The 21,181-nt window shown below is 40.9% G+C and overlaps 1 protein-coding gene and 1 long non-coding RNA gene across 4 annotated transcripts in view; one reads left to right on the top strand and one right to left on the bottom strand.

Moving 5' to 3' along the window:
* TSPAN4 (tetraspanin 4) overlaps nucleotides 1–13,991 on the top strand; it is a 401,000-nt gene extending 387,009 nt beyond the window's left edge. For all 3 annotated transcript variants that reach the window (XM_079308959.1, XM_079308960.1, XM_079308958.1), the window contains 3 exons: nucleotides 5,580–5,711; nucleotides 7,698–7,781; nucleotides 10,535–13,991. In XM_079308959.1, the coding sequence (XP_079165085.1) occupies nucleotides 5,580–5,711; nucleotides 7,698–7,781; nucleotides 10,535–10,603 (285 nt within the window). In that variant the 3' untranslated portion in view covers nucleotides 10,604–13,991. The remainder of the gene's footprint in view (nucleotides 1–5,579; nucleotides 5,712–7,697; nucleotides 7,782–10,534) is intronic.
* Nucleotides 10,677–18,217, bottom strand: LOC306803486. Its single transcript, XR_013774632.1, has 2 exons — nucleotides 18,167–18,217; nucleotides 10,677–15,170 (listed from the first exon to the last, which is right to left on the bottom strand). It is a non-coding gene; the product is annotated as an uncharacterized lncRNA (long non-coding RNA).
* Between the last annotated feature and the right edge of the window lie 2,964 nt (nucleotides 18,218–21,181).

Genomic DNA, 21,181 nt, shown 5'->3' on the forward strand with positions numbered 1-21,181 from the left:
AGGTTTAGTCTTGCCTGGTGTCTTAAAGGGATCAAAGGGATCAACCTCTCCCAGTGCTACAGACAATACAAACAAAAGCTGATAAGAAATGATCTGAGAAATTAAAAATTTGAGATCACTGACAGAACAGAAGAACTGATTGGCCAAACTCCTTGTGCATCTTTGGGTCTGCAGAACCTGTCAGTGTTGAGTGCAGTAGGTTTCTTACAACACTCCTGTGTGTGAAAGACAAACATCTCAGGTCCAGCCCTGCATCCCAACAACTGCATGTGAAAAGTTCTTTCAGTTGCCTTTAAAAGGCCTCATATTGTTAATAATTTCCTCTTCCAATACATTTTCCTTTTTCCAATACAACAAATATGAGAAGGCATCAATTACTGACAAGAGAAATGCATTTTGTGGTGTTAGCCCAAGAGAAATCCATGTGAAATATAGATTAAATTTTTATTATCTTTGCTTATATCCAACAGTATTAGAAAGTTTATTCTTTTACAGTAACTTAATTATGTGTAGTAAAAATATAGTAATTCTTACTAATATTAAAATGTTTGCAAATAAGTATTAATCTGCTTTTAGTGAAGCCCCAAGAACTCTTAAAAGCTTATAGAAAAGGTGGTGGGAAAAGCAGTTTTTGGAGGACTCATGGGATACAAACACCATACTTCTGCTCCTCTTTGTGTAAAACAGGTTTAACAATAAATGAAATACCTAGTTCACCTAGTCACATTTTTAAAAATCTTCACAAGTCGATTTGATTCAGAAAAGAATTTTAAGAAGTGACATTATGGTGAGAATTTTTAAATATATAAACAAGTAAAGATGAAGTAGTGATATGACTGCAGTCCTTAAAAAGAGAGCAGGAAGGAAAAAGGGTTATGGGAGAAAAGGGCTCTGTAATTGATCCAGAAGCTAAAAACATGAGTTAGACATATCTGGTGGTAGGCTGGCATTGTACAGCAGCCCAGTAGATTTTCTCTAGAGAACAAGACCAGGCTTTTTGCTTAAAGGAAATGGTCGTGTTCAGTGACCAGCTTGGGTTTGAGGCAGGACTCAATAGTCTGAGGTTTCTGTAGTGCTGCAGATCACAGACATTCGTCCTGATAATTCCTTTGGTCTTGAAACCCATTATGGTTTAAATAGTGCCTTATAAGTTTCAGATTAAACTCATGTTAGCTGACTCCTAGAAGCTCAAAACATGACAGGAAAATGCCATCCCATGGGCTGCATGCCTCCAGGGGACATCACTCTCTCATGGCCACTGTGAAATTTCCATTTCTATATTTTCCAGCTTGGCAGTGCCACAGTGTCAAAGTCATTGTGCTCCCCTTGCTGGGCACTGAGGAGTTCAGCAAAGAGCTCCCACAGATCCATTTTTGCCACTCTGCATAATTGGTTCTCACATGAATCTTTCAAAACTATGTGGGAATAGACTATTGCAGAGGTGCAGCAAAGACAATCCCATCATGGTTAATTATGCAAAACACTTTGCAGTTGAATAGAGCTATCTAAATGCCAACTTGGGGGGTTTTTGTGTAATAACCATTATCTCTTACATCCCTAATCAGTAGAGTGTAATCACTGATTGGAGGACTAGGGAGATACAAGGGAATTTTCTGCAAGGGAAGTCCCAGCCCAGGCTTGCTGTTTGCATTGTCTCCTAAGGCTCTCAACAAAACCCACAGAAGAGCAACCACGTTGGTCAGTGTTTTTCCTCATGGGAGACATCAGTCATTGGTTAAGCCATGGGCTGTGTCTGTATGTGGATGGAAAACAGCAGCCTCACAAAAAAAAAACAAGTGCCATGTAAAAAAACATGACAGTAGCAGAAATCATAATGAGCACTTGTCCCCTCTGCATTTGCACTCATTTCTTTGTAAAAGTATTTTTCAGAGCCTGAGCAGTGGTTAAAGGAGTAGCTTAGACACTCTGGCATAGTTTTTAATTTCTCCCAAGATCTGCTTAGGTAGAGACCATCCCCATCCTGCGTTCATTAGGTACTACTGTGTATGGCAGCTTGGCTGGAAAAAGGAGGAGAAAGTTTTTCCAAGGAACCACATTTAGATGGCCTTTTGGCTTCTGTGGGACTGGCCATTCACAAATCAGAGGGAGTTTTGACTGAGAATGTGGATGCCCAGTGCTCACAGTGAGTGATGATTCTGAGTGGTGTCTAAGTGTGAAAGGCCTGAGCACCTTCTGAGGAAGGTTTTCTTTTCTGAAACCTTTGTGCCTAGAGAAATGGTTTTCTTCTTTTTAACAGAAGCCTACAATTTCCAAGAAGCTGGAAACAAGGAAAAACAGGGCCTGTCTTTTAAGAGGAAGTTGCAGTTTTGGCTGATGCCTGAGGTGTTCAAGTTACCAATAAAGGAGTTGGGTTAAGCTGCAAACCTGCAAAGTGTATGAGAGCAAAGGCAGTGGGCTCATTTTGCAGTCCCAGTAAGCCTCTAGGTCAGGGAGCTGTTTCAAATCAGAACATTCTATTGATTTCTTTTTAATACCTTCAGCTAACCAAACTCTCAGCCTTTCTCAATAGCGTTTCAAACCTTAAAAGGATCAGAAACACAAGCAGATAAATTCTGTGTCATGACTGAAGACTATGAAAGCTTACAAAGTGATTCTCAAACATGACTAAAATTCTGATAAGTTATCCTGAACTGCATTAAACTCCTTACCCACCGGGATTGGTTAAAGTCACAGGTGGAGATCATTAGAAAATGAGAAACAGGCATTAATTTTTAAAATGTTGCTTCATTCCCAACATCTTTGTGATCAATATTTGAGCACTTCTACTTTTAACTAACCAGGCAGTAATTCGAGAGGCATGCAGAAAACCTATTAGCTTCACTAAAGGGAGCAAATTCAGCTCACTTTTGCTGCTGTGTAATGCCTTTTCATGTTTATTTAGACCACTGTAACTGAGAAGAAATTTGACCCATCTCCCTCAACAATTTGGCTGCTCAGCTGCATCAGTCTTGGATAAATCTGCTGCTTGTCACATGATCCAAAATCCCTCCTGCACACTCTTTTTTTACTTGGACATCCGCAGTGAAGTCTCTGAGTTTACTGAGTTCTCAGCTTATCTGCCTTTTTGGCTTCTAGCTGAAGCCCTTTGGTGAATCTGACCTGGTGACCCATTTCAATCCCATTGCTGCTTGTTCCCTTGTTCCTGCATCTTTGACCATGGATCAGTGGCCCTGCTCCCTAGAGATGCCAGTCACAGGACTTGGCCTCACTGAGCAGTGTTCCCTCACTTGCTTCTGCATTCTCAGGTGTCTGTGGTGTTAGAACTCTGCTGTATTTATCACCTTCTCTTGAGTAGGGCTATGGATCATCCACTGCTTAATCCCACTGCTCATCCTTCCTTTGTCTTCCAAAGATATTTCTTCCAGTTGTAGTTACAGACATTATTTCTTCCAGTCCCAAGACATTGATCCTGTGTTATGTCCTTCATTTGTACCTTGAACTTCTCTCAGCCCATTCTCCTGTTGCTGTGTCTGCTGTGCTGCTGTGCAGCTGTGTCCAGCTGCAGCTCATCTTTGTAACTGCATTTCTTCCTATTCTCGCCCTGTGGTTTACCAGGAATTTTTACTCTTTGGAGTCCCAATCCTAGCTCATGACCTAGCCACCTCCTGCTTCACAGGCTCCATAGGAAAGCTGTCCTCAACCTGTTAGTGAGCTCTTGGCTACAAAACCCGTGCTTCATCTTCATCTCCTTGGTCTGTCAGACTGACACCTTCAGCCGTGCATTATTATGGGGAGAAGGAGTCTAGTTCTGATTCATGCAAACTTGTGTCACTTGTGTTTGGCCAGAACATCACTCAAATGTCTCAGCCCTTACCACTGCACACTCTACATCACAGATGAGCCGCATTTTTAAGGCTTGCTGTTTACAAGCTGTCACTTCTCACTGTCTATCAAAGAGCTGCCTCCTGACTCTAATGATGACAGCCTGCAAGACCTTCTTCTTGTTAGATTTCCAAATAAACCAGCCTTCCTCAAATGCATGCCATGTATTCCAGGCTGTTCCTACCCACTTTTGGGACCTGTTACACATGGACCTCCTGTTTTCTGTGCAGGAACACAGATGAAAAAAAGAGAAAGGCACAAACTTTTTTTCTAGTTTCGTGTCAGTTTGTAGAAAATGAAACCTGTAAACTTACAAATCAAACATTTGCAAGTGGAGGATTGAGTCCTGCCACAGATTGAATCAAAATTCAGAGCAGAAACTTGGAGGCATAGATGTTAGTCCAGGAAAGTTTTCTGACTTTTTCCTGAGAGAAGAAAAACTCTGCTGTGAGCACTGAAATGTCTCTATCAAGGAGTACTTTCTGAGTGCTTGAAGCATCATATGATGCATGAGGCAGCATGTGACACCTCTGCCCTCTATAGGTTTGGAGTGGCACATTTTGTGTGTGCAACAAGACCTGAACACTGCAACCCTGCTGCAGACTGAACTCTACAACTTTTACATAACGAAGGAAAACTCTTCCTTAAGCCAGTGTAAACATCAGGATATCAATTAGGTCTTTGGCCCTGGTAATGCAGATGACTGCATGATTATAAGTCTCTCAGAAACAAGATAAATAGTCTCTATAGGGATGTGAAAAATACTCTTCAGGCTTATTTAAAATCACATCTAAGAAAAATAAGATCTTGGCAAGTAGTTTTGGGACTGTGTAGGTGGCTGGCATATCCCTGAAAAAGTATGGATAATGTAAATAGCAGAGAGCAGTTCTGCAGCCCAGTGTTGTCTTGTTTTACTTATTGGTGCTAAAGTGTCTAAATACCAACAAATTCATACTTTTGCATAGGGGGACAGATGGTGTATACATCTATATGGTAATGAGTCCTAGCTTATTTCCTATCACAGGAATATACCAGTTCCCAAGGGGAAGATGGCCACAGAGCCATTCCCTGTACCATTGTGTGTTTCTGTACCTTTCATCCCACTACCAAAATCTATCAGACCTTCTGATTTAGCAGTGTTGTGATCTCTGCACTCACTGTGTCATTGTAGGCAGACACTTAAGGCACAGCTATTAGAGCAGCATCAGGTGATGACTTTAAGAGCTGCACCACAGAGAGAAGAGGAGAAAATACATCTTTTGATGACTGGCAAGGACTTCAAAGGTGATGAGTAATTAACAGCTTAGTGAGAAATTCACCTTGTTTACTTCAGTCATGATCGCAGAAGTACTGTGTTGTAGAGATCCCAGTATCTTCATCCTTTGGGTGCTGTACCTATATCTTTTTTCCTGACAAGCTGCAAACAAATGTTATAATTCTGCTCAGTCAATAACCCAATCTCAGTACTTACCTGAGGTTGTTGAGTTTCAGTTCCTGGGGGCCTTTGCTTCTTGCATCAACATTAGCTGCATACAAGGCCATATTTAAATGTAATGCAAAAGAGTGAAGAAAAGGCTCTGTTTGGGTAAAGCTGGAAGTACTGTATTTCTTTAAAATTTCAAGCATCTGCTGGTGTAATCAAAATGCACAGAGTGTCAGGCTCCAGGAGGCAAAGTCAGAACAGGCAGAAGTCAGTGACAGATCACACAGTATCACCTGGGTTCATCTTTTTCCAGTTCAGATGCTGTGGAGTCTCCAACTACACGGACTGGTTCGAAGTGTACAACACAACCCGGGTGCCAGACTCCTGCTGCTTAGAATTCAGTGAGAATTGTGGGCTCCATTCCCCAGGGACCTGGTGGAAAGCGGTGAGTAGCTCTGCAGCACACAGCAGCAGCTGCCTTGCTGCCCAGGTGAAGGGCAGGCAGGTAGCCATTTGCAGGGCTGCACAGATGATAAGCTGTGCACCTCATTCATCTATCCTAATTCACCTTTCATCAGGTGCTTTCAGAAGGCTCCTGTTGATTTATGGCCTTTGACCTCCAATGAAACCCCCCATTTAGTTATTCTTATGAGCTGGTTTCCTTTCAGTAGGCTCTAAGCTGTGGTTTCACATTGCACACAGGTCCATTCCAGCACTGATCTGCAGCACAGACTAGTGACATCTAGCTAGGAAATGGCAGGAATGTCCCTTTTAGTGTCCCACCTACTGGGGTCAGGTAGCAATAAAGGCAAGTGGTTTATGCACACACAGGCCCTGGAGCAGCAGCCATAGCTTATCACAGCCCAGGCAGTCCTGAGGCAAGAAGACTGTGAGAGCCTTGAGCACTCTTCTCCCACCAGGGGCTTCCACTGCACAGAAGAGTGGGAACTGTTCTGCTGAGTTGCCAGCAGCATTTTGTTTTTTCATTGAGTTTCTGCACTTGCCTGTAATCAAATTCAAAACTCCATGGGATAATTCCCCTACAATGTCCTCAGCAAGATCTTTCTGGAACAGATAGTCAGAGCCTAAATATGTCTCTGAAATTAGCTCAGCAATTCTTTGTGCTAATTACAGGTAGTGCAATTACACAGGAGGGGTGTGGAGTAAGGCCACCTGATGAAGTGGAATTATAACTTAAGTTTTGCTGGTTCTAATGGTTTGTGAAGACAGTGAGTAAAGCTCTCTTGGCCACTTTCTAGTGAGATTTCATATGCATGGATTGGTGCTCATAGAGGCAGAGTTCACATCAAACACAGCTTCCTTATACTTCTTGAGTAGCTCCAGGTAATTTTTTTAATTTAAGGACTGAAAAGTTCTTCTATTTTATTCAGGGTAGCAAGAAAATCAGTGCAGGTTAACCCTCTAGATTCTGATGGGCATTAGTAGTTCTTCCTTTATACATACATGGAAGCCCCTAACTAACTGAAGACTGGACAATTCTTGGCCATGAACATTTGAAAGACAGGGGGCACTGTTTTTGCACAAGGTTGTCTTAGAGACATTATTATTTAAAGAAAGGTTTCACTTGGGCCAATTCCACCATCCCCAAAACTGGACCAGTAAAACAGGGCTACAGATATTAAAACAAGAAAATAATGGATGAGTGCAGTTTGAAATGGTGGGAAATGGTATGAAATGGGCCCATGTGCAGCAGGAGCAGCTACTGAGCCAATCACACTGGGACTGTTTGGTTTCATGTGTCTGTATACATTACAAGAAATGTTTCTTTCCCTGAAATGTGGAGAAAATGAAAGCCTCATTGTAAGGTTCTAATTGCTTCTGGTTGGGTTTTAGAGGGCAAAGAGGACCCAAACTCAGTGCTTGTTTATTTGTTGTAGTTTAACCCCAGCTGGCTACTAAGCCCCACACAGCTGCCTGCTCACTTTCCCACCAGTGGGATCAAGCAGAAAATTAAAAGTCAGAAGAGTGGGTTGAGATAAAGACAGTTCAATAGGGAAACCAAAAACCATGGTCTGTGTAACCTCTGCTCAATGATAACAAAAATATTTCCAGATTATCAACCTTGTGTTCAGGACAAATGCAAAGCACAGCCCCATACCCACCACTGTGAAGAGAATTAACTCTACCCCAGCCAAAACCAGCACAGTATTTTTAGTTACTGGCTGAATTTATATAGAGCAGTGCTCATGCAGCATTTTGGATGTGGGTTTTTTTGTGTCACTGGGATTAGTGCTCCATGTTCAAGCTTCAACCCAGAAACACATTGTAGTTGCTCCAGCACTGAAATGATAATCCAGGCTACCTAGCAGCTAGGTAAGATCCATTTTTTTCTCTGGCTATATATTCCCAGGAGAGTCAAGCTGTATTTATGGCTAATACAATATTCTTGGTTTGTTTTTCTTTTTTTTAGCCTTGCTATGAAACTGTGAAAATATGGCTCCAGGAAAACTTACTGGCAGTGGGAATCTTTGGATTATGCACAGCTATGGTGCAGGTACAGTTTAATATCAATTTTCAAATTCTAACTAATGGTAAATAACTAGGTGACCATAGATTCAGAAATATACTCTACTGTCTTGCAAAATAATTAAAACCTGCTGGAGCAAAGGAAAATCCTGCAAGATTTAAGTACTTTGTTTTACTTCAGTTAAAATACTGTGTACAAGGCACAGAACTAGGAATACTGCACAGTGTTTTATGATGCACTGCAAAGAGCTGGCACTTTATCAAGTGGTTTATCTAAGACTGAAACTGGATGTGGGAGGGGAGACTAGACTCCAGACACCTAGTCAGGGTAGGATGAACAGTCTTTAGGGTGCCTGTATTTGTCCAGATATTCTTCAGAGAGGACTTAGGCTAAATATCCAACTTCAGGGTAATCCAGAGGTATCTTAAGTCTTCAACCTCATCCCTCAGGCCAGGGTAAATTTCAAAACAGGATATGGTGCCCAATTAGTCAACCCTGCCAGTAAACCTATGCTCTCTATGCTATTAATAGCAACTCAGTGGGTATGGTTGGCATAGACTTGCCTATCAGATTTTTGAGTTGCAGTTCTTTCCACTGTGATTTTAGTCAGAGAAGAATCTGCTGTCCACCACTTTGTCTCTTACATGCCTGTGTCTTTAACCTCATCTGCTGTGGTTGTGCCAGTCTAAGCACCAGTGGCACAGCCTGAGGATACACAGGTGAAAGCTGTGCTGGAGCTCACGCTGGTTCAAAGTCCCTTTTCTAAATTCAATGAAGATCTAGCTTTATTTTCCAGCTCCCCCTCTCTCTCACACTCAACATTCAAGCACAAAGGATGGCATTGCTGAGCTAATTAACACCATGTAACTGCAGATTAAGATATAGTTCTTTGGTTTGGTTGGGGTTGTTTTGGGTTTTTTTGCCTGGTATGCCACTAGCAGCAGCAAGACACAGCCTGGGATCAGTATTCACATTCCCAGTAATGACAGATTAGGCAGAATGGCACATATCTTACTCTCTCATATGTCATGTATTGGCTGCAACTTATTAATGCAAATGCCTGACACCTCACAGGCCCAAATTCAGTAGAGTTGTGGGGCTTGTTCCAGTATAGTAAGCAGATATGCTTAGAGAAAAAAAAGATCATATGGCAGACAGACAATTTATTACTGTTGTTAATATATTACCATAATTTAAAACAAACCAGCTTTTGAGCATCCATTCAGCATTTGGGCTATCTTTAAAGGTTTCACTAAAAACCCTCAGCAGCCCATAGTCAGAGTCCTAAATATAATAAAGTTCTAATACAATACTATCTTTCTGACAGAAAGACATTGCTAGTTTGCATGGAAATAAAGACTTCAGACAATTAAAAATGCAAATTCATATTCCTAATAAATGCTGTGCAGTGCAGGGAAGACATCTCAGAACACAACAGATTTTCAGTCTGCCTTCCAGCTGCCTGGTGTGATTGAATCTACCTGATGACAAAAGTTTCTGTGTACTGTCACCTAAAACGAGCTGGGCTCCCTCTCTTCTGCTGTTTCAGTTTTGGTTTTGCCCATAGCATGTGACAGTTTTTCGTGTTAAGCATCTTACAGAATCATACAGTGACAGAATTTGAAGAACATACAGCACATGTAAAAGAAGACTCTTCCTCAGTTGTTCATGCTTCAAATTATAAACTGAGTTCAGCCACCACTGCTTGATTACATTGCTGTCCCCAAAGGTGTTCCTTTGCCAGGAAGCACAAGGCAGAGTTCAGGGATACTTCCAAAAGGCCAGTGCTTGCTATAAACAGCACACCAAAACCTAATCTGATTTCACTATAGAAGTGTGAAACTTGAAGATTAACAATTTTATAACAATTTCTTCTTCATAAATACAAGTGTGTGTGCATATTTATATATTCTTTCAAAGTACTCATTAACAGGAATCATTACTCATGTAAAGACTATATTTGAAGTGGTCAAATTAAGTGCTTAAAACAGAATTCATACCCTAACATTTTCTACCTGGCAGATCTTAATTTCAGTGACAACTCTTATGGTAGTGTTGCAAAGGAAAAGTAACAAGCACTTAGTACATTCATGTAAGTACTCAGCTGGAAGGAAAACAAGACTCTCTCCCCCATCCCCTTTTGATGAAGTAATCTACCAGAGGCAGCACAACAGGTCAGTGCTTGGCTGGGAGAAGAACCCCCACCTCCTTGCTGCTTCTCTTGAATAGGCTGAGTAGAAAAACACATCCATTGTTGATGAGGCATTGATGGCCATGATTAATGCATGCTCAGTCTCCAGTGATTCCCCCACAGGGACCTGTGCACACATACACTTGGAAAAGTAAAGTACAGTCAAGTAAACACAGCATCCTTAGGGCCAGGGATTAACCCAATGTCTTTCAAAACAACAGCTACAGGGATATCCACAGAATACCCACAGAGCTGGGCATTGCCACTATCAAATATTTTTAAGCAAAAGGCATCTAAATTTTTTCCAGTATTCCTCTTCTCAGTATCTGGTGGCTGCTCTTGATGGAGAAATCAACTCTCCCCTGCTCTCACTGTTCATTCTGTAAGACAGCAATACAAATAAGGACAAAAGGCAGACAGACTCTAGGAACAGAATAAGGACATGAACAGGCAGGAAAAGCAGTATGTGACATGTCCTCCTGTGTGTGAGAAAAACTAATGCCATGCTCTTCTCTTTTTCTTGTTGTTTCAATAAATAGGGATTTTTTACTTGCTGTAAAACAATTGTTTGTTGTTTCTTTTCTCTTAGATTCTCGGACTCACCTTTGCAATGACCATGTATTGTCAGGTAGTCAAGGCAGACACCTACTGTGCATAGATACCATTCCCAATCTTTCTGCTTCTCCTCCAAAGGACACAGGAGAAATCTCCTTCATGCTCATTCATCTGACCTTTTTCCCCCCACTTTGTACTATAAACTGTGTATAATGCTATCTTTCTGAAGATTTTGTGAATCACCCCACTTTACTGAAGGAGGAAGAAAAGAAAAAGTCAGTACTTGAACTGGCACAGGTAAGAAGCAGCCTTGTCTTTAAGCAGAGGAAAAGCAGAAAAGCAATGGTTCCTTTTCCATGGCCTGTGGCAAGGCAAGAGAGGCTGCTTACGAGGGGCTGACTGCAAATCCATTTAGAAAAAGGTGGCACTGAGGCAACCTCTGCAAAAGCTGCCAGGCTGCATCCCACATTTCCCAGTCTGGAAGCGAGGACGTAGAAAATAAGTGTTCTTCAGCAAGAAGGTACAGAGTAGCTAGCACTGAATGAAATTTTAACTTTTCTACAGTTTGCACACAGTTAAAATGTCAAGATCAAGCAGCCCTGCCTCCAAGTGTCTCAAGATGATGGTGTAGCCAGGAGAGGATCATCTTCAGAAATACATTGTTTTAAAGGAGTGTTTTTAATCTTACGCTGCACAGTCAGGCTTTTAATGGGAATGTGTACAGTGAGATCCTGGCTGCTAATGGAAAACAATATTGGACATTGCCTCATTTCCTAATTGCCAGTGGCATATCGATGGTTGACTGCGTGTGTTATATATATTACATTCATCAACACATACTTTTCTGAAAGGAGGTGAAAATACCCAGCATCTAACCTCAGAAAGAGGAAACCTTTCTATCCTATTTTACATTCCAACTGAAAAAAAACAAGTATTATTTCTTGTACAAGGCACTATCACTTATACCTCTGAGAAACAAGTAATTACTTTCAGCTGTATCTTCATTTCAGTAAACAACTTGTGAGTGGGCTCTCTCTGTCAGTCTACTATGGTTTTATTTTTTATCATCCCTGCTTCAAGTAAGTCTGCCAAAAAATATCACTCATTTCCACACTTGAAGATGTGTACAAAGCTGTCAGCTGTTCCTTCCCTGAATGTCACCATTTCATTAATTTACTTTGGGATAGTATCATCTGCAGGTATGATAGAGTTTGCCTTGCTGAGGAAAAATCTTTCTCACATTGCTCATTTTTCTGAGAGTTATTAAGACTTCAGATGCTTTTATGTTTAGGTTTTTTTTCCCTCCCAGCTGCACACTGACAACAGCCAAGACACATCAGTCTCTGTTAGAACTGGAGTCACTTCTCAGTGTTCTTTTTCAGATGCATTTTCTTTTACCTAGCTGCTGGCAAAAATATAATCCACAGTTTCTGGAATATCATGGAATCACATAGATATGCAGAAATCTGAACCATAACTTTCTTTAACTGGGGAACAGCCACTCACCAATAACTGAAATAACTGATGTAATACCCTCCTATGCACATCTTCTGGTGGTGAGGTTAAAAATCAGATGTGTCCTATTGTTCAAACAAATAAGTCCCTGCCAGCAAACAGCTCCAGGTAGTGCATGTGTGCCAGGGAGAAACTGAAACACCCCAAAGGACAAAGCAGGGAACAGGCAAATGGAGCAATGCAGATGGCCTGCTCCCTTCAGCCAGCATTTGAGGAGATCTCAGCCACTGTCACTTAGAGCAGAGAGCTGACCATGGAGCTGTGTTATCCCAGGAAGCCTAGTGCAGCCATTCCTGCAGACTGGAAGCATGCATCAAGCTCCTAGAGAAAGTTACCCTGCTTACAACAGCAAGTCTCAGCTCTGAGTCACATCTTGTGTGCTTTGATTTAAAGGCAATTTCCAGCACAAAGCTGGACTTGCCAACCCACAGCCTATTGAACAATCTCCTTTACACCCATAACTAACCCTTTTCTGGACCTGCATTATTTGACAGATTCACCCTCACTCCTTAGATATGGAGGGCTTTTTTGTCTCTTTGCTGATTTCCTGTAGACTTCTCACTCTCAGGCATGAGCCACTCCATATTTGCTGGGAAATTGCTTAGGACAGTCTGATGTTTAAAAGAGCAGTTATCTTCCAAAATTTTACCCCTGTGGGGCATTTAGCTGTGCAGGCTAAGGTACAAGTAATGTATTACTTGTGTGCATTTTATGTGGCTTCCCAATCACTATTCACAGCAACCTCCACACCATTAAAGGATTTTACTGTCATGCAAACAAGCCCCAACCAACCCAAGCTGAGCAAGTAGCCCACACATAGGTGCCCTGTACTCCAAGCAAGAGGCTCACTCATCATGTTGCAATCACCAGTCTCCATGCTCTGTGCTTTTTGAGCCCAGGCTGACCTGCAGACTGTCCTGCTCTGCAAAAGATGGTGTAAGTTTGTTCCTTCCCTCTCCTACTCTGTTCTAACCTGCACAGACACAATTCCAGGTTAGCTGTACCATTAGTTCTTGCTTTGGTTTATAGTCTGTACACAGGGGTGCTCCTGCTGACAACTCTGAGTTTCTGCCACTGAAAAGCAGCATGACAGAGTGATGAATACATTCATAAAACATTGATTTTTTTTTTTTTTTTTGAGACAGATAAAAGGTAGACAAGTCTATTTGTAGTGATCCCTGCCATTAAAAATTAACACAGATACAGCAGGCTGATGGTGTTCAGCTGATGGGAGCAAACCATTGTGCAGAACTCCCACAGAGAGCAACTCTCATCAATTTGCTTGATGGTGGTGTAGGGAAAAGAGAGATCACAAACCCTTCTCCTGTGAGTCTCACAGTAATATGTGCTGAGCTCTTAGAGAACACTCCTAGACTTCAGCTAAAGCTTCAGTGGAAAGAAAATATGAGAAGCAGACTGGAGACAAGTCACATTTTGTGGTTTCCTCTAATCATTTTCCACACTTTAGATGTCTTTACAAGATAAACTGCCTTGGTTTTCAAACACAAATACCTAAAGGGAGAATAAGCAACATTCACTTTGTAAATCCCAGTCACTGCAAGACAAACATACAGTTAGGGAAAAACCAGAACAAAAACCACAAGCAAATAAAAAACCCCCAAGCAGACAGACAAACAACAACAACCCCAAAAAAACCCCAATCACCTATTGCTGCTAAAAGTACTTTTTAAAATACTATCCTTCCACTACCTACTGAGATGCTACTGCAACTTGTTGATAATTTGAACTGGTCTATTTTGCATATTTGGTGTTATTAACTCTCTCCACACAGACCAAACAGCTATTATGGTGCTTACAGCATTACCAGCACAATCTGATTTCATACCTCTGAACACACTGCATATAACAAGCCTCAGACTTACCATATTTTCTTAAGAGCACTACATCCTTTCTCTGCTGTCAAGGTGAGAATATTTTGCAATATGTAACAGCAACAATATTTTTTAAAAAACCAAACAAGCCAAAAAAAGGACAGTTCCATTTTACACATAAAAGTTCACATTACACTGGTTGATTATATATAAGTAACCTGTAGTACATAATATCCATTTGAAAGGCTGCTCATATTGAATGCAGGCAGTGCAACAGAAAAGTCATTCCAATTGCTTCTATTAGTGTCGTGTCACTTTTAGTAAAGCCTTTTATATTATTGTGACTTCTTATCTTTAAACATGAAGGAGGACTCAATACATTTAAATTAAAGACAGAACCAAAGGCAATAAAGGAGCACTCCTAATTTATTCTCATGGCTGTTTCTGCTTATTAACAAGATATGAAGGCACAGGACATATGGCTGAACCTACTGAATTCAGCAGCATGAGGATTTAGCTTTTTAGATTCAGTCCAATATACTTTTGGCTGTTCATCTTCACAATTATTAGGAAAAAAAACACCAAAAAACCCAACCCCAAACCATATATTTAATAGAATATGGTTTATTTTCCTGTACTGTCGCTAGCAGCTAAATCTTATTACTTGTACAACATAATTACTTAGCTCCTCATCATACAGTGCAGAAACACTGAAATTCACTTCAGTTTCTGTTTGGTGAATAGTTCTTTGGTCTCCCTCCTTAAAGCAACCAAAGTCATAAAGGTTTAATCTTTGATGAATAATTAGCATTTAAATGCAGCATTGTAGGATTTATAATATGGAGAGGAAGGAAGTGCACAGAAGCTGTAAAAATGCTCTGTCTTGCATCAGCAATGGGGCTGCTAAGGGAATCACTTCTCACAAACCAATACAAACTGGTCACACTGAGTACATGTGACTGGGCTGCCTCTTACACCTTCCCAGGGTAGGACAGGAGGTTGTCAGCATGGAAAAAGTCCCAGCCTTTCATTTACCCCTTGGCTTCAGTGTTGTGCTATAAATGTGGCACCAAAGGTAAGCAACAGAAACCAGCAGTTGATCGTGGCATTTATTTTAAACCTAGACTCTTTATTTAACTCTAATTTATCTGCAGGAATTTGCTAAGTGTAACTGATCTGCATAGATACTGAGTTTGACACTTAGAAAACACGTTGGGACTTGCCATGGGAAATCTTGTTTGGATTCCATTGTGAATTCTCCTCCCTTGTCACTGGTATCTTACCCACAGTGGGCAGGTCTCCTCTGTTCTTTGGATTTGGTTGCTGCAATTACAATGGTACACTTTTGTGCATTCATATAAAGAACAAAATTTAAAATATACATTTTATTTTTAAAAAGTTATTAAATATTCTTTAAAGTTTACAACAGAATGTCTTTTGTATTCTTTATAAGCAACTACACTACAAGCTAAACAGTGTTCTGTACAGACCCAAAGATATGTGTGTGTGCAAGTGCACACACAAACACATTGTATGCAATTTAACAAAACCCTACAGTGTTCTACTCCTTTGTCATTTCTCATTACCTTTGATTTGACCTATCCTTCCTTACAATTTTTTTTTATTAATATTATTATTATTTAAGTGGCTTGCCTATTCCCAAGTAAATTTACTCCTTTCTTTCCTCTTAAAGGCAGGCAACCTGAAATTATGTGTTAGTCAATAACCATTCAGAAACTACTGGGAGATCAGGTTTCGTGTTAAAAAAATACTCAGACCCAAACCAAATTATTTTGTGTTCACAACGTGTCTGTTACTGATAGCTTTGAAATAAAAGGACTTCTCTTTTTCTGAGGTAGCTGCTTACATTCAGAAATTACATAGAAAAACTTGAAAAATTAGCACCAGAATGTTTTTAAATTGAACAATTAGGAACTTGTACTGTGTCAGATCAGGAGAATGTCTGGTTAGCCAGGTATGTTATCAGCAGTCATGTTTAACACTGCCTTTTTTTATACAATTTGTTGTACCCTACAGGTGAAACAGCTTCACAAGTGAAATTGTATCTAAACTGTGCATTCTGAACAATGACACAGGTGTACTATTGAAATCATAATGGGACAAGTAGAGACCCAGAGGTTTTAGAGGTTGTTGCAGGAAGTATCATAAGGGATAATCCCCACTTTAGTGGGAGTTTCTTACAGCTCCCTCAGTTTAGGAGAGATATTTACATTACTTGAATTGTCTTCATCCCATTAAGCACACCACTAGATGGTCTCATCAGCCACATCTATCTTTAATCCCTTTCTGACTTTGTGAAACTTTACACTTTAGTCTTGCAATATAGCAGTGAATTTCACAATTTCTTCATGTTGCATTTAAAAGAATCCTTCTTATATGGATTGTAACACGTTGCCTTTCTATTTCATTTACTCACCATTGGTTCTGTACTTTAGGAACAATAACTTAATGATGCTTACAGAAATATGTGGCTCACAGCAGCAATATTACCTTTACAGCTTAATTTGCCTTTCCACTAGAGCTTAACTCTGGGTAAATGAGTACTCTATTGATTTTCAAGATGCCATTGTTTCAAACAACTAAGCCCAGTGTACCTTCTTCCCCCAGTAGCTAGCCCAGTTGTCTTTGCTTTTGAACTACACATTGGCATAGACAGAGCTGTTCCTACTTTAATCATCAACTAGATGAATATTTCACCCCCCATCCTGCTGTTTTTCCAAAGTACACTGAACACAACCTGGAAATATCAGGCCTAGCTGATTATTCTGGCTATGTAAAACAAAGTACTTCCTATTTGCATGGCAATAATTTTCAAAGAAATGTAAGGGCAGCTTATGAAGCTTCATTCAAAGTTTTGTCTTGACACATCAAAAGTGCAAAACACAGAGCCCTATGTTTCTTATCTTACCATGCTAAAAACCTCAAACAAATAAGAAATCTGGGATTAATATGACATGACATAATATAGCAAATTCCATTTGAAAGGCTGTTTTTTCTGAAGTCCCATTAGTTGCCTATGGTAGGTCACTTTACCCTAGGCCTTGTTTCCTTGTCTCCCCCTGTAATAAATTGTTTCTCCATGGAAATATTGTCTGTTCACTAGAAATCCTGGGTTTGCTGACCTGCAAGAATAGCTCTATTTACATTCCTCCCTCCAAAAGCCAGAAAACTTTCACTACCAAATCTACACCAGTGCATGTTAGGCAGCTAAACAGAAGTTCTGTATTTTAGGATGAGGGTTTTTAATTAAGAAATAGCTGATCAGTTGAACCTACTCCTCAAACAAATCTTGGGTGTCTTTTATGCAGAAATCATTTAGGCAGAGCAGAATATTTTGTTATTACAGAATTGCTTAACAGAGACTTCCCTGTACTTGCAATTAAAGAATAATTTGAAAGGATGGGATAATTATCCACTGTAAACTTCCTCTTATATTCCCATGGTACTGCTATTACAAAGTACAGTTCAAATCACAGGCAACAAAATAGAACATGTAATTGTATATAGTTAAATACACAGAAAACAAAAATCTGTAGAAAGTACAGCATGAAAAAGTTCTAAACTGTTAATGTATATTGCTTATATGTCTGTGTCTAATACTGACAGTGACAAGAGTTTCAGGTGTAAAGCATTCATCCTGAAGATAGGCTAAAAATTACTGGAGAAATACAGGGATTTCAGGAACTGGTTTCTCAAAGTCTATTGAGATGCATTTCATCATCTCCCTCCTCCACAAATGCCCTTCTTTGGCCCTAAAGCTTAAGCCCATCACTGCTCCAGCTCTTCCACCTCTAACATATAAATCTGCTGGTCTGCACACAAAAATAAGTGATCAGCTGCAGTCCTAGTCTGTCAGATGTGGAGGGGATTCAGGTTTAATACTGATGTAGGAGACCACAGTCTCTACAGAACAGAGCAGAATAAGGACTGTGACTGAGTAATTCATGCAGCCTGGTTCTGGAACTAGTAGTGACTGAATCTGAGTTGCTCTTAATGTCCTCAGTTCCTTGATGCAAGCCTGCAAATGACTAGAATGGCTAGACAAGCACTGCTATTAAGCAGAACTGTCACTGGCTGTTTAGCATGCTCCAGGCAGACTAATGCTGCAGGGATTCTTTTTCCATTTTTTTAACCCACTTTACCTTGGAAACTTGTTCAGTGTTATTATATCAGCCACAGATGCAATTAACTGATTCTGATATTATATCTCACCTTGAATAATAAGCACCCAGGATATTGAGGTAAAAAAATGCCTCATCTTAGAAATGATGCATTTGTTGTTCTTTTGAAAGGCTCACCTGCATCCACACACTCTTGAGGTGACTGGGGCAGCATATGCATCCCCACTGTGGCAGCCTAACTGTCCAAGATACCCTCTTTTAGAAAAAGAAAAAAAAAAAAAGGGTAAAAAAGATATTTGTGTAACTCTAAGTTCTCTCATTTTCAGGCTGTCATTTCTCAAGGAACAAACCCTCTCCCTCCCTTAAGGGAGTTAGAGCTGTTTGCAGACTCAATTAGGATGAAGCATTTGCAAATACTCCAGGAAAAAGAGCACTCCTGCATGGTGCTGATTCTAATGGTTTTTTGGAACCCCACCTCTCACTCTGTAATCCAACACCAGGTCTCTTATCACAAAGTCACCAAAAGCTAGTTAACAATCTCAGAATACCACACAGCCTCCCTCCCCACCGATGTCTCTGTGTTAATTTCATTGGAAAGCCAAGCTGCCATTAGTTGAACAGGGAGGCTGAATGGAAGTACAAGTCAAGCTCTTTGGGTGAATTCTTCATGCTGAAAGCTCAGCTGCAGGAACTGGACACACAAATATGTTAGAAACAGAAATATATCCCCTAGAAGCCAGAGGTGCTTTGATTATTCTGGTGAGCAGCTAAGTTATGGTCTCTTAAGGGCAGAGTTGCTTCAAAACCTCATGATTGAAAACACTCCAGCTTTTGGGGAAAGGACAGAAATTGTGAACTCAGACCTGTGCACAACAGAAGGAATTATGGATTTGCAAATGCAAACACAAGAGAGTACATAGACTGAATTGATGTGTCATATAATTACTAACTCACTTTCCCTAAACAAAGTAATTCACCAGCTTGGAAGTACAGCTTGTTGTCATGGAACTTGCTTGATATTTGGTGCTAATAAAAATTGAAGTTTTAAATCTCCCTGTGAAGTCCGTGCATTGAAGTTCATCCCTATTAAACACCTTCTTATTCCTCACTGTGCACCACAGCTGGTTACCCTGACACAAAACATGTTCATTATCAAAAGGTCCTTTGAAATAAATGCTCACAGGTTTCAAAGAAGAATTATCACAGGAAAAACTGGCACAATTAAAAGCTTGCTGCAAATCACACTCTCTTGTTCCTGATGGAATCAAGAGTTAATGTACATTCAAAAAATCTATATGCATATGTTCTCCAAACCAAAATGTTCCAATGCAAGCAGTCTGTGCTATGGGTGGCACAGGACTCCAGTTTATCCAAATATCAGGACAAGGAAAAGTGAGGAAGAAAAGGGAAAATATAAATCACAGGTATGAAAAAACACATGAATGAAGATTAAGAGAGAAGATTGGAAATGGACAAGAGACTTGAGCAGACTGTTTTTTCCCCACTGTAAAGTACAAAGCTAGAGCAGCATCCCATGAAACGTGGTGAACCCATTTAGAACAGGCCCTGTGTCCTGGTCCAGCTGCTTTCCTGTTCTCTTCAGACTGTAATCCCATCCATTCCCCTCCTAGGTGCAGCACCTTCACTAAGCTAGTGAAAGACACAGGAATACTCAGATGATGAACAGCTATAAAAAGTACAGACACTGATTTCTCTTACATCCTCCAAATTTCAGTTCTTCCAGCCTAGCAGGAGATCAATCCAGGGAGCAGTGGCCTTGGATTTATATGCAATTTAAACATTATTGAAAAGTGCTGAGGATGAAACGATACATCTGCAGGTCCTGAGGGAGCTGCTGGATGAAGTAGCTGAGCCACTATCCATCATATCTGAGATATATAGCAGTGCAGTAAAGTTCCCACTGACTGGAAAAGGGAGAACATAACCCCCATTTTTATAAGGGGAAAAGTGGGATACCTGGAGAAGTACAGGCCCATCAGTCTCAGCTCACTGCTCAGCAAAATCATCTCCTGGAAAATATGTTAAGGCATATGGAAAATGAGGATATGTTTGGGGACAGCCAACATGGTGTCACTAAGGGAAAATCATGCCTGATAAATCCAGTGACCATCTCTGATGGGCTTACAGAGGCAGATAAGGGAAGAGTGACTGACATAACCTACCTGGACTTGTACAAAGCTTGACACTGTCCTGCACAACAGCCTTGTCTCTAAACTGGAGAGACATTGGTTTGATGGATGGACCACTCAGTGGATAAGCAACCAAAGCAACCAGCTGGATGGTCACTCTCCAAGTCCAAGAGGAGACCAGTGAAGATGGTGTTTCTTGGGGGTCCAGGAGGATGTTGGGACCAGCACTGTTCAACATCTTTGTCAGCAATGTGGGCAGTGGGATGGAGTCACCCTTAGCAAGTCTGCAGACAACACCAAGCTGTGAGATACAGTCAACATGCTGGAGGGAAGGGATGCCATCCTGAGGGGCCTGGACAGGCTGGAGAGATGGGCCCATGGGAACTTCAGGAAGTTCAACAAACCAAGGACAATGCCCTGTGCCTGAGTCAGGGAAATCCTGACAGGGTGGGCAAACACAAATACGAGTACAGGACTGGGAGCAGCCTTGAGGAGAAGGGGTTCAGTACTGTTGACAAGAAGCACAACAGGACCTGGCAATGTACTCTTGTATCCCAGAAAGAAAAGCAGCACAGTTAGCAAATTGAGACTGATTCTCTCCACTCTAGTGAGATCTCACCTGCAGCTCTGGGGCCCCTGACATAAAAGGACATGGACCTGCAGATCCAGAGGAGGCCACAAAGATGCTCAGAGGGCTGGAGCACATCTCCTATGAGGATGAGTCTGAGAAAGTTGGGATTTTCAGGCTGGAGAAGAAATAGGTATTAGAAATAAATTCTTGACTGTGAGGGTGGTGAGACACTGGTACATACTGCTCAGAGGAGTTAATGGATGCCCCATCCCTGGAAGACCAGGCTGAAGGGGACTGAGCAACCTGATCTAGAGAAAGGTGTCCCCAGCTCACAGCCAAGGGTTTGGAACTAGTTAATCCTGCAACTGGAAAAGCTTTCTTACTATCAGTGCATCTGCACAGACCATGGGAGTATTCAGCTACACAGTCAGATCTAGTGCAGAACAACTGAGTACACTGGTGCCTTACATG

This window comes from Erithacus rubecula (assembly GCF_903797595.1).
Source record: "Erithacus rubecula genome assembly, chromosome: 6".
Taxonomy (NCBI): Eukaryota; Metazoa; Chordata; class Aves; order Passeriformes; family Muscicapidae; genus Erithacus; species Erithacus rubecula.